The following is a 13142-nucleotide window of genomic DNA, read 5'->3' on the forward strand; positions in this document are numbered from 1 at the left end:
GGACTACAAACACATCCTAACTGTAAATTCACTTACATGTAAATTTGCTGTTACTGTAATACTTTGACTCGTAATGAATTGTGAACTACAGTTGCAACTTGTAATATGTTAACTGTAAATTACCATAAAAATAAATAAAAAAAAAGCAACTTCCTATTGGTCAATGCGGAGATTTCGCCTGTCAAAGTTCACCAAACTTGAACGAGGAGAAATCAGTGCGAGGAAATTCTTCTGCAACGGAAGTCCATCGCGCAGAATCCCATTGAAATGACTGTATTTCACCCAAGAAACTTTGCCGTGCAAAGACATGTGTAACCGCTCCTTTACAAGAAAAAAGCTCTTGTTTGGGGTTTGAAAATAGCCATTTGTGTACAGTACAAGGCTTTTTAGAGTGGATTATGTTCCTTAGATTTGCCATCAAAGCTCAGAATTGCTCGTCTACAAGCACCCTTTGTTTTTTTTGTGATAAATTCACACTTTTTTTAATTTATTTTTTTATACACATCTCTCATGCAGTCATACTGAAATAACAGAACAGTTACTGTTTAAAGGTTTTCATAATGAGACTTCACCTTACTAATGTACAACAAAAACCTTTAATATGAAGCACACAAATGTTTGCGTTAAATGCCTCATAACAGTATCTTTCCAGTGCAGTTTGCATTAAGGACTTATATAAGGTGTTCATAAGGTTTTGTCCTTTTATCAAGCTAACACATCAACAGCAAGCCATTTTTTTGGGGCCATTCAAATCTCCCTGTAGTTTGTGCCATATGGCATATTTGTACATGTTTTAAAGCTAATGCATTTACGAGGAGCTGTCAATAAAAGCAGATGTGATCCAAGCATTGCCATTAGCTACTGAATTCGTTTTTCTTCTGATCTTGTGAAGACCTTGGCAGCATCAGTGAGAGTCAAACACAGAGTGGCCAAACAGATGGAAGAAGAAAGAGACATGGAGAGAGGCTTAATGGAAGAAAAAAAATAAGGCACTGGAATTTTGGAATCTTTGATGCAGAAGTGGAAAATAATACTAGCAGCAATAAGAATGCTTTGTAAACCTGCAATCTGAAACAAACAGTAAAGCTGAAACTCTGCTGTGAAATGAGAAACATTTCAAGGTATTTCAATGTGCATTCCCAAAGCACCAAATGACTAAAATTTGCACAATCTGACATGTTTCTTGGAAGTTTTCTGGTCATGTATTCTTCCTGACATGAGGCCACAGATTTGTCTACTGCTGTAGAGTTTACATATACACAGGTTTCTTGTTTTGACCTCAACTTAACTTTTTCTGTTTTTCCAAAGAACAGTCCAGAGTAAGGCATTAAAGATAAGGTCACTGTTTTTTCTCTTGTACATGTACACTCTGCAAAGAAGGGCTGTACAGTGTAAATTACAGAATTCCCTGTATTCCAAAAAAAAAAATAAAAAAAAAATTTGTCCAGTTGAGAGTACAACAGTTTTAATGGATGCTGTAAGCAAACACACAAGGGGCAAGGAGAGTATGGAAATAATGGGTATCCCAATTCTGCATAGCTGTCTGTATCTGATGCATGCTTATGTTTCATATGAACACAGTATTCATCTTGTTTTGTATGTGTAGCCAAAATAAAGAATATGGCATGCAGTTGACCAAAACAAAATGAGTTTTCATGTAAAATTTAAAATTCTACTACTCAAATTAATAATTGTGATTACTAGGGGTGGGTAAAAATATTGTTTTTCCGATTAATTGTGATCTTGATATCGTTTCTTAAATCCCAATATCGATCTTTAACTCAATGCGCAACCCTCTACTACAAATCAGAGAGGAAATCACTTGCATTTGCAACCAAATTTTGTGACTAAAATGAATATATTTTGCTACTGGCTTGTAAATGTTTACATTTCACTCACCAGTAATTGTGTAGTTTAGTCATGAAGTGTTCAGCAGCGAGATCCTTTCACAGCGTGTTGAGAGTAAAAGTTGTTGTGTTACTAGTAAAAGTAATGTGTCCAAGATGAGATCCATGCAACCCATTTGTCATGGAACAATGTCTTTTTTAATATCCTTTCTGTTGTTTTCAAACAGTTGTTGATCAAAAACAACCACAAATAATTATATATTTTTTTATTCTAATCATGAATCGCACAGATGAGCTAAAGCCATTCGATTCCTTTCTAGTTAACATGCACTCATTTAAAGATGCTGTTTACAGAAATGCCGTTTTTTTTTTTTTTTTTTGGTTTGTTTTTTTGTTAAAGATAGAGCACCAGTTTTAGCACGTGTTCAAGAAATCAATGTAAATACTTGTAAATAGTACACATTATGCAATTTAACAATAAATATGTAACAAAAATAATATGAAATAGATTATTACTATTTTTATTAATAACTATTATTATTATTAACTGACTGAATACATTTATTTGTTCATTTTTAAAAAGACAAAATGTGACCAAAATGAAAAATAAAATTAGTAAAATTTATATTTTCCATAATGTACTTAATTATAAGGTCCCTCGTATAATAGCATTAGCTGGGAGATAATTTATATGTAAGCAAAAGGGACATTATAACTGAAATAAACCCATATGAATAGATATTGAATCTAATTGGAATGGAAAGCTTGTGAATCGGAATCAGACTGAATCGGGAAATCTGTATCAGTACTAGGGATGTGCAGAACGACTAATTTCACTGACGTTTAACTGAAAATTTTTAAGCCGATTAGTCTAAAAAGAAACCAACCTTCAGAAAATAAAAAATGTGACCCATTTAAAATACTTAATCTATTCCAAATCCGAAGCTAAATTCCACTGAAAAGGGGCATTTATCTGAGACGTGCTCGCCTTTGTACTTTACTGTACTTTAAATAGAACATGACACGCATTCACTGCATCAACGTTAGCGAATATTTAACAGACATATTTATTGAGAACAACTGAATGAATAGTGCAGGATCAATGGAACAACCCTAAAAGCCTGTTCTAAACGGAAATCACCATGTAAAAGTAGCTTTACATTAAAACAGTCAGGACATTGTTGAAAATAATTAACAGGTAGACTAAGCCAAATCTATGAGAGAGAAAAAAAATGTGCTGAAAAGTCACGCGTATTTCACGATGTGCAGTCGTGCATTAACCATTGATCTAATATGACAGCTGTTCAGTAAAGAACGTCAACCAATAACAGTTACGATATTAAAAAAGTAGCTATAGGATAGAAAAAAATAGGCCTGTGATGTAGCCTACAATAAACTCAATATATTCTAAACACGACGTGCACACAGAATAAAAGATAGTTTAACTGTTAAGCAGTTGACACCTCGTTGAAAACAGCCTTAATCAGCAGATAAAAAAAAAATTAAAAAAAAAGGCATACGTAGCCTAAAACAGTTATTTTCTAGGCTACTTACTCAAAAGCATACATTTTTTGATGAGCAAAATTATCGACATGGTCTGGTGAAAGACGGGACTTGACTCACCTGAGACGGCTGTTCTGCGCTTGAAAAAGCCTGCTCAGCAGAAAAATAAAGTACAAGCATGCACAGATGTAAAGAAGACTCAAATGTGAAAACATCCATAGGGACTTTCAAACATTTGGAAAGCCGATTCCCGCACCACCGAAGTGATTCATAACTACTTTGCTGAGTTTGCTTGTCTAGTGAGAGGACATTTTCCTGCGAGTGAGAGAGGGAAGACGCACGTGCAGCCTGAGGTGAAATTAAACTCTCTCCGCTCCAGATATCCTCTTTTTAAAATAATATTTGTATTATTAATTCTAATTAAAATATGTAACATTAATATGAGTAATTTAAGTGCAGTCTCTGCAAAAAATATAAAGCCAAATGTAAATGTGTAAAAATTATGATCAGTTTAACGGGGGGAAATATTAACCGACTAGTAATTCCAGTGTCGACTAGCAGCATCAGAACTGTTTAGTCGACTAGTCTCGCACATACCTAATCAACACCCTACCCTACTGGCAAAACTGTGATAATCTAAATAAAATGAAAAAAGATTGAAAATGAGAGAGAAAAAAAAAAAAAAAACTGAAGCAGGAGACATTTTTGGCATTTATTACAGGAAAAAGTGAAGCGGTGGGAGAATATGTTGAGCATGTATAACACACTGTAGTGAAAGTGTCAATATTGTGCTAGTTACACAGCTAAACTTTGGACTAAACATGGAAGAACCTCTTTCAGTCATGGGAACAAAACACAATGTTGATAGTTTAGGACAGAAAGACAGGACGCAAAACGAGCTGCAGTCTGAGCTCCATCAAATCAGACTGATTATTAATGTTTGATCTCCGTTTCTGTCACATGGAGAAAATACAAACAGAATCAGCACTAAACCCAAGGTGTGCCAAACAGACAGTGCCACAGAGAGGAAAGGAAGGATGAAGGAGGACAGCGAGGGTTCTTTCAGAGGGTAGTCATGTCGTTTAGAGCCAGATCCAGCTCCTCGCTGAGGGCTTTACCCTTCAATTTCTGAGCATACACCTCATCTGAACATCATCAGGACCAGAGACAGCACAGACAACAAACAGAAACATGAAATGGACAAAAATGTAACAAAAACACAGAATAATATTGTGAGATAAGGGATTGAGTTTCTCGCTCACTATCATTGTATAACAACTACAGAAAAGGGCTTTCAAATGACCAAATTTTTTTTAAATTGAAGCAATCTGAGCTTGAAGTAAAACCTAATACGCAAAGTATCAGAATAAGCAGACAGAATGAGTAAAGATGGCAAGACGTCTTAAAAAAATTGAGCTTTTGGCACAAGGCGTAGATAAAACAGCGAGACATGACGCAACACCCAAAGACATGTCTGCATGTGTACATTTGTACAGACAAAATTAATTGCTGTGGACTGTAGGCTAGTGAAATTATATAGAAAAACAAACAATATACACTACTGGTCAAAAGTTTTGAAACACTTGACTGAAATGTTTCTCATGATCTTAAAAATCTTTTGATCTTAAGACGTATGCTTAAATGTTTGAAATTCGTTTTGTAGACAAAAATATAATTGTGCCAACATATTAATTTATTTCATTATAAAACTACAATTTAATAAAAAAAAATAAATAAAAAGTTTTTGAAATTGATGACTTGGACCAAATAATAAAGAAAAGCAGCCAATAAGTGCCCAACATAGATGGGAACTCCTTCAATACTGTTTAAAAAGCATCCCAGGGTGATACCTCAAGAAGTTGGTTGAGAAAATGTCAAGAGTACATATCTGCAAATTCTAGGCAAAGGGTGACTACTTTGAAGATGCTAAAATATAACATTTGGATTTTGTTTATTCACAACATATTTCCCATAGTTCCATTTATAGTTCTCCATAGTTTTGATGACTTTACTATTATTCTAAAAAAAAAAAAAAAAATTCTAATATAGAATGAGTAAGTGTTTCAAAACTTTTGACCGGTAGTGTATTTACTTCCAAAGCCACTTTTCATGGATATAATACTTTACTCATCTGCCACAACAATGTAATGTCTTTGAATTATCTTCATATGTGGGCTATTCGCAGAAAATATTGATATGTGATTTTTTTGCAAACAATTTGATTAACCAGTGTAACATGTAATTACTTTGATTACATTTTCAATCAATTGACAGCCCTACTACAGAACAATATTAGCCTAACTATAAAACTTGTTAAATGAAGTGATATGTCTGAACAACAAGCAAACAGCATCAAATCTTCGTTATAAAATGTTTACTCAGGCATTTAAGCTCTCTCAAACAGATATTTTTGATTAGTTAGATCACCTCAGAAATGATACTCCATCTGCAAAAACCCACAACACATGCTCTCACGTCAACTCAGGCATGTGATCGGCTAATCACAAAAAAAGCAAGAAAATGTATCGAGCAAAGTGGTACATCATCAGCTGTCAACATTAGTTAACATGAACTAACAATTAAAACCACTTCTACAGCATTTATTAATTTCAACATATTACATTTTTTTTGTTTTTAAGAGATTTCTCTCAACACGTACTGTTCCTGTGCTGCTTTTACAACCGTCACACTGATTTTTCCATATTAATGTGAAAATGCCAATGAATAAAAATGTAATATTACATGTTCTTAGGAGTGCCGACCCCTCTTCATCATGTGGCTTGTATTATTTCTGCATTGTGCATTTAAATTAACAGAGTTTTTACAGAGAGTGGTCTTCAAAAAAATTCATGTCCATTTTATTACATCCATAACCAAAGTTCATTTTCCAAACTAAATGGGGGAATAATTCATCTAGACTGAACATTTTCAAATGTCTGCACTGTATCTGCAGGGTTTTATGATTATACAGACAAACGGTTCGATATGTGATGATAAATTTCACGATTACACTGCAAATATCATGTCAGTAATGCTGGTACTGCAGCTAGTGATTTGTAACCTGTCAGCAACTGTGGCAACGGTTCAAACCTGTTTTTTATCCAACCATTTTATTTCTCTTGATGAATTAAAACAAACCTGTCTTAATTGAATGAAGTCCTGACGGCGAAAATCAGGAGCCTCCGTCTCACACGTTCTTAGTGTGTGCATGACACAGAAGCCGCTGTGAAGTTTGTGAGTGAAGTTGTTCCGAGGGAAGGTTGAATGACACTTTTTTTGGGTGAAAAATGCTTATCGGGAATACACCGGACAGGACATTGTCGATAACATGACAATGTCATGAACATTATTTTAACGGATTTACAAAATTCATGTGGGTCACATTTTTAGGTAGGAAAAACCAGAATTCTGGATTAATCTATCTAAGGGGTCAAGAGTCAACTCATCAAAACAGATAACCTGCAGTTAAAGTCTGTTACATTTAAGAAGACATGAGATCCATCAGCCAAATACACACACAACACACTTACACCACTTCAAACAATGTTAGTACAGAAAATAATGGACAACTGGCTATATCTGGTCATGCTAAACAGTTTTTCCAGTTTGCTGTTTATCATTCTGGCTTACAAAAATGGTGAAAAATGAGACTGCAAAACGTGAAATTACTAGTGCATTCTGGTTATTCTTTCTGTTATTAGTTCATTATTTATAGGCAGCATAATGAAATAAGACGTACCTTCTAAATCATCAATAGTCTTCTCAAGCTTTGCCACAGACCTCTCAGCAAACTCAGCTCGGGTTTCCGCCTGAAGGAAAACCATGAATTTTTATGAACCAATGAGACAGAGAAAAAAAACATGATATTAGACAAAATAAACATATAACAATGAATAAAGGTGAAAAGATGTTAAGTAATGAGAAGTCCATGCACTGACTTCAGTCTCAATCTCTTAAACTGTGTGTACTGTACTGTGTAGTGAGATACTGGATTCTGCTTGAGGAAAAGCACTGAAATGTAATAGTGGAGGCCATGAAAGACATTTAATTTTGTGCTTCTGTAACTACTTTTTTAAATATGCTTAGCACTGGCTGAGAGTGTTTTTATTATAAAATATGATAGAGCATCACAATGAGTTCATTCTGTAAGCAGTGGATCCTATGAACTTTCTGCCATGTTAAACCATTAACATCTACTAGAATGGTGTAGCCTATTAGTTAAAATGCATTGAGTTTTTTGCTAATTGGTAAAATTTTAAACAAAGAAATAATAATGTTAGTACAATATTTTGGAGAAATGTATTAAACACTAACATGAGATGAAGACTCTAGTGACAGTCTAAGAGAAAAGGCTGCTTTATTCTACATATGGTGCTGGGCAGAAATTCATAAGCGCCGCCATATACACTACATTGCCAAAAGTATTCGCTCATCTGCCTTTAGACGCATATGAACTTAAGTGACATCACATTCTTAATCCATAGGGTTTAATATGACGTCGGCCCACCCTTTGCAGCTATAACAGCTTCAACTCTTCTGGGAAGGCTTTCCACAAGGTTTAGGAGTGTGTTTATGGGAATTTTTGACCATTCTTCCAGAAGCGCATTTGTGAGGTCAGACACTGATGTTGGACGAGAAGGCCTGGCTCGCAGTCTTCGCTCTAATTCATCCCAAAGGTGCTCTATCGGGTTGAGGTCAGGACTCTGTGCAGGCCAGTCAAGTTCTTCCACACCAAACTCGCTCATCCATGTCTTTATGGACCTTGCTTTGTGCACTGGTGCGCAGTCATGTTGGAACAGGAAGGGGCCATCCCCAAACTGTTCCCACAAAGTTGGGAGCATGGAATTGTCCAAAATCTCTTGGTATGCTGAAGCATTCAGAGTTCCTTTCACTGGAACTAAGGGGCCAAGCCCAGCTCCTGAAAAACAACCCCACACCATAATCCCCCCTCCACCAAACTTCACAGTTGGCACAATGCAGTCAGACAAGTACCGTTCTCCTGGCAACCGCCAAACCCAGACTCGTCCATCAGATTGCCAGATGGAGAAGCGTGATTCGTCACTCCAGAGAACGCGTCTCTACTCCTCTAGAGTCCAGTGGCGGCGTGCTTTACACCACTGCATCCGACGCTTTGCATTGCACTTGGTGATGTATGGCTTGGATGCAGCTGCTCGGCCATGGAAACCCATTCCATGAAGCTCTCTACACACTGTTCTTGAGCTAATCTGAAGGCCACATGAACTTTGGAGGTCTGTAGCGATTGACTGCAGAAAGTTGGCGACCTCTGCGAACTATGCACCTCAGCATCCACTGACCCCGCTCTGTCATTTTACGTGGCCTACCACTTCGTGGCTGAGTTGCTGTCATTCCCAATCGCTTCCACTTTGTTATAATACCACTGACAGTTGTCTATGGAATATTTAGTAGCGAGGAAATTTCACGACTGGACTTGTTGCACAGGTGGCATCCTATCACAGTACCACGCTGGAATTCACTGAGCTCCTGAGAGCGGCCCATTCTTTCACAAATGTTTGTAGAAGCAGTCTGCATGCCTAGGTGCTTCATTTTATACACCTGTGGCCATGGAAGTGATTGCAACACCTGAATTCCATTATTTGGATGGGTGAGCGAATACTTTTGGCAATATAGTGTAGCTTGTTGCAAATATTGGTCATTTTATCTTGATAATCTCCTGCAATTGGATGTGTTCAATAACAAAATGTATTAGTCATGGCTGACTGCAGATAGTACATTTCTATAATGGCACAAACACTAATATTATTAAGATCTATGTTGATAAAAGCAAGGTTATGGTTTAAAACCCCTACATGAACCATCACCATTGTACCCTTAACTTCAGGTTACTACAGGAGAGCTGAACCTATTATAAATTAATGGTGTGTGTCGCTTTGGATACAAACATCAGCTAAATGACTTGGTAGATCATAAGACATTATAGACAACAGACATTGTGGGTTCTAGCAAATGCTTGCTTGCCCCTGTGAAAGGATTACTCATATTCTTAGGACTTCTAGCTGACACATACTTGTATTATTCAGGTGATATTTCCAGAATTTTGTCTATGCGCTATTTCCAAAGCGAGCACTCACCTCTTTGAGTTTGTCAGTGAGTACTCTGATTTCCTCTTCATATTTGTCTTCTTTTGTGGAGTACTGATGAAGAAAAAAAAAGAAAACATTAAACAATCGTTTAATGTTAAACCATCCTTCATTCAGGTGCTTTCTGTTTACGCACAATTCAATATTTTAAATATCTTTATTACTGAGTAAAGATGTCTTTATTAGCCAAATACTTACTATACAATAAAAAAAAAATACATCATTCTCTGATCAGCAGAAAAACATTACATTGGTTTGGCGAAAAAGGTAGCAGAGAAGTCTATGGAGACAGTGAGCATGAGTAAGCTGTTTTTACTCTACCAATCGATTTGATTAAAAGACAGCTGAGTAAAACAAATAGTTTTTATATGCTTATCTCATCCCTTAATGCTGTATTAACAAGAGACATTTTTCAGCTTGGTTTAAAATTTGGAAGAATGGCTAAATCATTTGTTCATGTTCCTGGCACACTGTCATTATGGCTGTATGCCTATTAAATGTTGTGTAGCTCGAGACAATAAATGACAAACAAAATGTTATTAATTGAATCTTTTTTTCTTTTCCTTTTTTACATTTACAAGGCCTGTCTGATTGATGGCTAGATCTCGGTTTTGTGTACCATTCATTTCTGTAGGTGTCTACATTAACCACACACATGGGCGGTCTATGCATTTGGACTTTCCACTGTCACAAATCCTAAGTCTACTCTTCCTACCTTCTCAGCCTGTGCCTCCAGGGACTTCAAGTTGTTGGTGACATTTTTCAATTCTTCCTCAAGGTCACCAGATTTGCTGTGCGACAGTAGGAGAGGTGGGAAAAGAAAGGGCAAATAAGGAGAGGAGGAGAAAGACAGCATTTTGAGAAAACAGGAAAGACAGCCATTTTAGCTAAAGAGACCCCAACCTGAATGGGACAAGAAGTCATTCTCCTTTACTTTGAATGAATAAACATTCAAAGTTCCAAGGACACTGGAGAGTAATCCTTTACATGCCTTTTAAATGTTAATCACAAATCAGTTTCTCTTGAAAGAGTGTTCCATATAATGCAGAATATAACAGCACAGGTCAAATTTATACCAAATTTCAGGTCAAATATGACCACAACAATAAATTAAAATCTTTCATACTGTCCAAATAAAAACATTTTTTCCAAGGTGCATGCTACATAAGAGCAGTAATTAAACTGCGGCGTTCCCAAAGGCTCTGGTTTAGGACCCTTTTGCTTTTGCAGGACATGTTGCAGCTGCACAGGGATAGAGCTGAAAAGATCTCCAAAAGAGAGGAAACGTAAAAAGAAGCCAGCATTAGAGACACGTCATTCTCTCGTCAGTACCTCATCCTCTCCGGCCATCATGGATTTCAAATTCTGGTCCATGAGCCTAAGTTCCTCCTCCAGCTGCCTGACTCGACTGTTAGTCCACAGAGGGCCGGAAAGGGGGGGTGGGGGAGTGGTCAGGGTAGGTAATGGGGGATGTAGCATGCATTTGGGAAACAGGGAGAGAGGACAACCAGAAACCTTTCTGTTGTTAAATGATCCTGAGAAATCTTCTGTTACTAATAACAGATCACTTGCATCAGTTGAAGTCTTTGGAAAAAGACTATTACCCTACAGTATTAAGAGAGATCAGTTCTTGCAAGTATTCTACTTAAAAAGTTTGCAGACTGTGGCTTTGTTGTTTCAGGTCCCACTGTCATGCATTATTCTAAGTTACTGCAGGATTCATGCAAAGGCACGTTTGTTCCTGACAAGGAGTTAAATCAGCAGTTTTCCAGATGCAGATTCATCTTGGTTATGTTTTCATTATGTCATTGCCAGCCAAGGGAATACAATACAATACAATACAATACAATACAATACAAAATGACTGAATAAAAGCAGAGAGTTTAACAGAAACACTAAGAAATACCTCTGACTACTGACACCCTTGCATTTACACACAGGGTTCCTAATGTTTGTTTATGGAATTTTACAATATAAAATACTCAGATAAACTGTCTTGAATTAAAGTTTTATACTTACGCCTCAGCCACCTCAGCTCGCTCCTCAGAGCGCTCGAGTTCACCCTCAAGGATCACCAACTTACGTGCCACCTGCAGTCAAATAAACTAATTCAACAATTATAGCTCTTTATTACTACCTTATCAAATAGCAACTGTTTGAAGAGATTACATCTGGAAAGCCACACTAAGAAACAAGTTCATCCTCAACAAACAATAATGCAAGATTTATGGTACAGTGACCCTGTGTTTTAGACCACATCCACTCTAATCTGTTTCATTTGAAAACAATTTCCTAACGTCATTGTTTTCCAAAGTATAGAGACCATTTTCTAAACACTCCTTTTTTGGTGGAGGAAAATGCCTTTCTAGTTGGGATGAGAGGCATAAACATAGCGAAATTAATGTGAATGTGGAGTTAGGCATAAAGTGGGCATGGAAGGTCAGGCTGATATGACATGTTATAAAGACTTGTGTTGTCTCTAAACTGTGAGTCAGTCAGTCACCGACTGATTAAGAACATCAAGGGACTCCTGTCGAATTGACGGTGTAATCTGCAGGTCAGTAATCTGCCACTGCTCCTGACTAAACACAGTATGCAATTAGTAAACAAGTTTTTTTTTTTAACTACTAGTCTGTTGAAGGTTCGTGCATTTAAAAAAAAAAAAAATAAATAATATTTAAATACTTTCTCTATTCGCAGCTTAATATGTAGAGACAACTACTAGTAAGACATTCACATTTCAGAATGGCGCTTTCGCCAACTCCTGGAATAAGCTATTTTCGTAAGTGCATGTAAACTGGGACACTGTGCCATACAAATTAGTATTTTATATAATTAATATAATTAAACAATAAAATGCAGTATAACAAAATAACGAAATATAGAGATTCTATTATAATTTTACAGCTAAAACAATAACTAGTTATAGTATGAATAAGGATGCATAAGAAGTGTTGTTTAAATCTTTCTAGTGCTCTAATGATGAGGTAATGGATCCTGACATGCACACCTCCTCATATTTGCGGTCAGCCTCTTCAGCGATGTGTTTGGCCTCCTTCAGCTGCATCTCCTGGATCTCCATCTTCTCCTCATCTTTTGTTGCTCTGTTCTCAATCACCTTCATTCCTCTGTATGGACAAAAACACAACGCGTATACTATAAAAACTACACAGATTTCAGCCAAAATATTGGATTCGCTCTGCTTGTCTGAACAAAGCCCAAGTGTGTAGCAGTGTAGAAGAATCCACCTCTCGCTCTCATCTGCGGCTTTCTCTGCCTCCTCAAGTTTCTGTAGCGCTGTGGCGAGTCTTTCCTGGGCACGATCTAACTCCTCCTCTACCAGCTGGATACGTCTGTTCAGGGACGCCACCTCAGCCTCGGCCTAGGATCACAGAAATATGATATGACAAACACCACCACAAGTTGTTTGGGAGGGTTTCAAGAAAAAAAGCCCCTGCTCTCATCAAACAACAAACTCAAGCGTCTTCAGTTTGCCAGACACTACTGCAACTTCAAATGCGACTGGGTTCTATGGTCAGATGAAAAAAAAAAAAAAAAAGAGCTTTTTGGCAGGAAACACCAGAGATGGGTTTGGCGCACACAGAGATGAAGCAGTCCCCAATGCCATGGTTAAATGTGGTGCTGCATCTTAAATGTTGTGGGGCTGTTTTTA

General features: G+C 36.9%; 2 protein-coding genes across 9 annotated transcripts in view; one reads left to right on the forward strand and one right to left on the reverse strand.

Moving 5' to 3' along the window:
* Nucleotides 1-13142, forward strand: part of ca9 (carbonic anhydrase IX) — a 332582-nt gene that overhangs the window by 225496 nt on the left and 93944 nt on the right. The window lies entirely within an intron of this gene.
* Nucleotides 1-13142, reverse strand: part of tpm2 (tropomyosin 2 (beta)) — a 50966-nt gene that overhangs the window by 6637 nt on the left and 31187 nt on the right. For 2 of the 8 annotated variants that reach the window (XM_051683982.1, XM_051683987.1), the window contains 7 exons: nt 12718-12851; nt 12480-12597; nt 11489-11559; nt 10185-10260; nt 9461-9523; nt 7090-7159; nt 4049-4495 (listed from right to left, as the gene is read on the reverse strand). In XM_051683982.1, the coding sequence (XP_051539942.1) occupies nt 4413-4495; nt 7090-7159; nt 9461-9523; nt 10185-10260; nt 11489-11559; nt 12480-12597; nt 12718-12851 (615 nt within the window). In that variant the 3' untranslated portion in view covers nt 4049-4412. Of the gene's footprint in view, nt 1-4048; nt 4496-7089; nt 7160-9460; nt 9524-10184; nt 10261-10801; nt 10878-11488; nt 11560-12479; nt 12598-12717; nt 12852-13142 lie in introns of those variants that run through there. The other 6 variants (XM_051683980.1, XM_051683985.1, XM_051683981.1 and 3 more) reach the window with 3 other exon arrangements.

This window comes from Myxocyprinus asiaticus, chromosome 42 (assembly GCF_019703515.2).
Source record: "Myxocyprinus asiaticus isolate MX2 ecotype Aquarium Trade chromosome 42, UBuf_Myxa_2, whole genome shotgun sequence".
In the NCBI taxonomy this organism is placed as follows: domain Eukaryota; kingdom Metazoa; phylum Chordata; class Actinopteri; order Cypriniformes; family Catostomidae; genus Myxocyprinus; species Myxocyprinus asiaticus.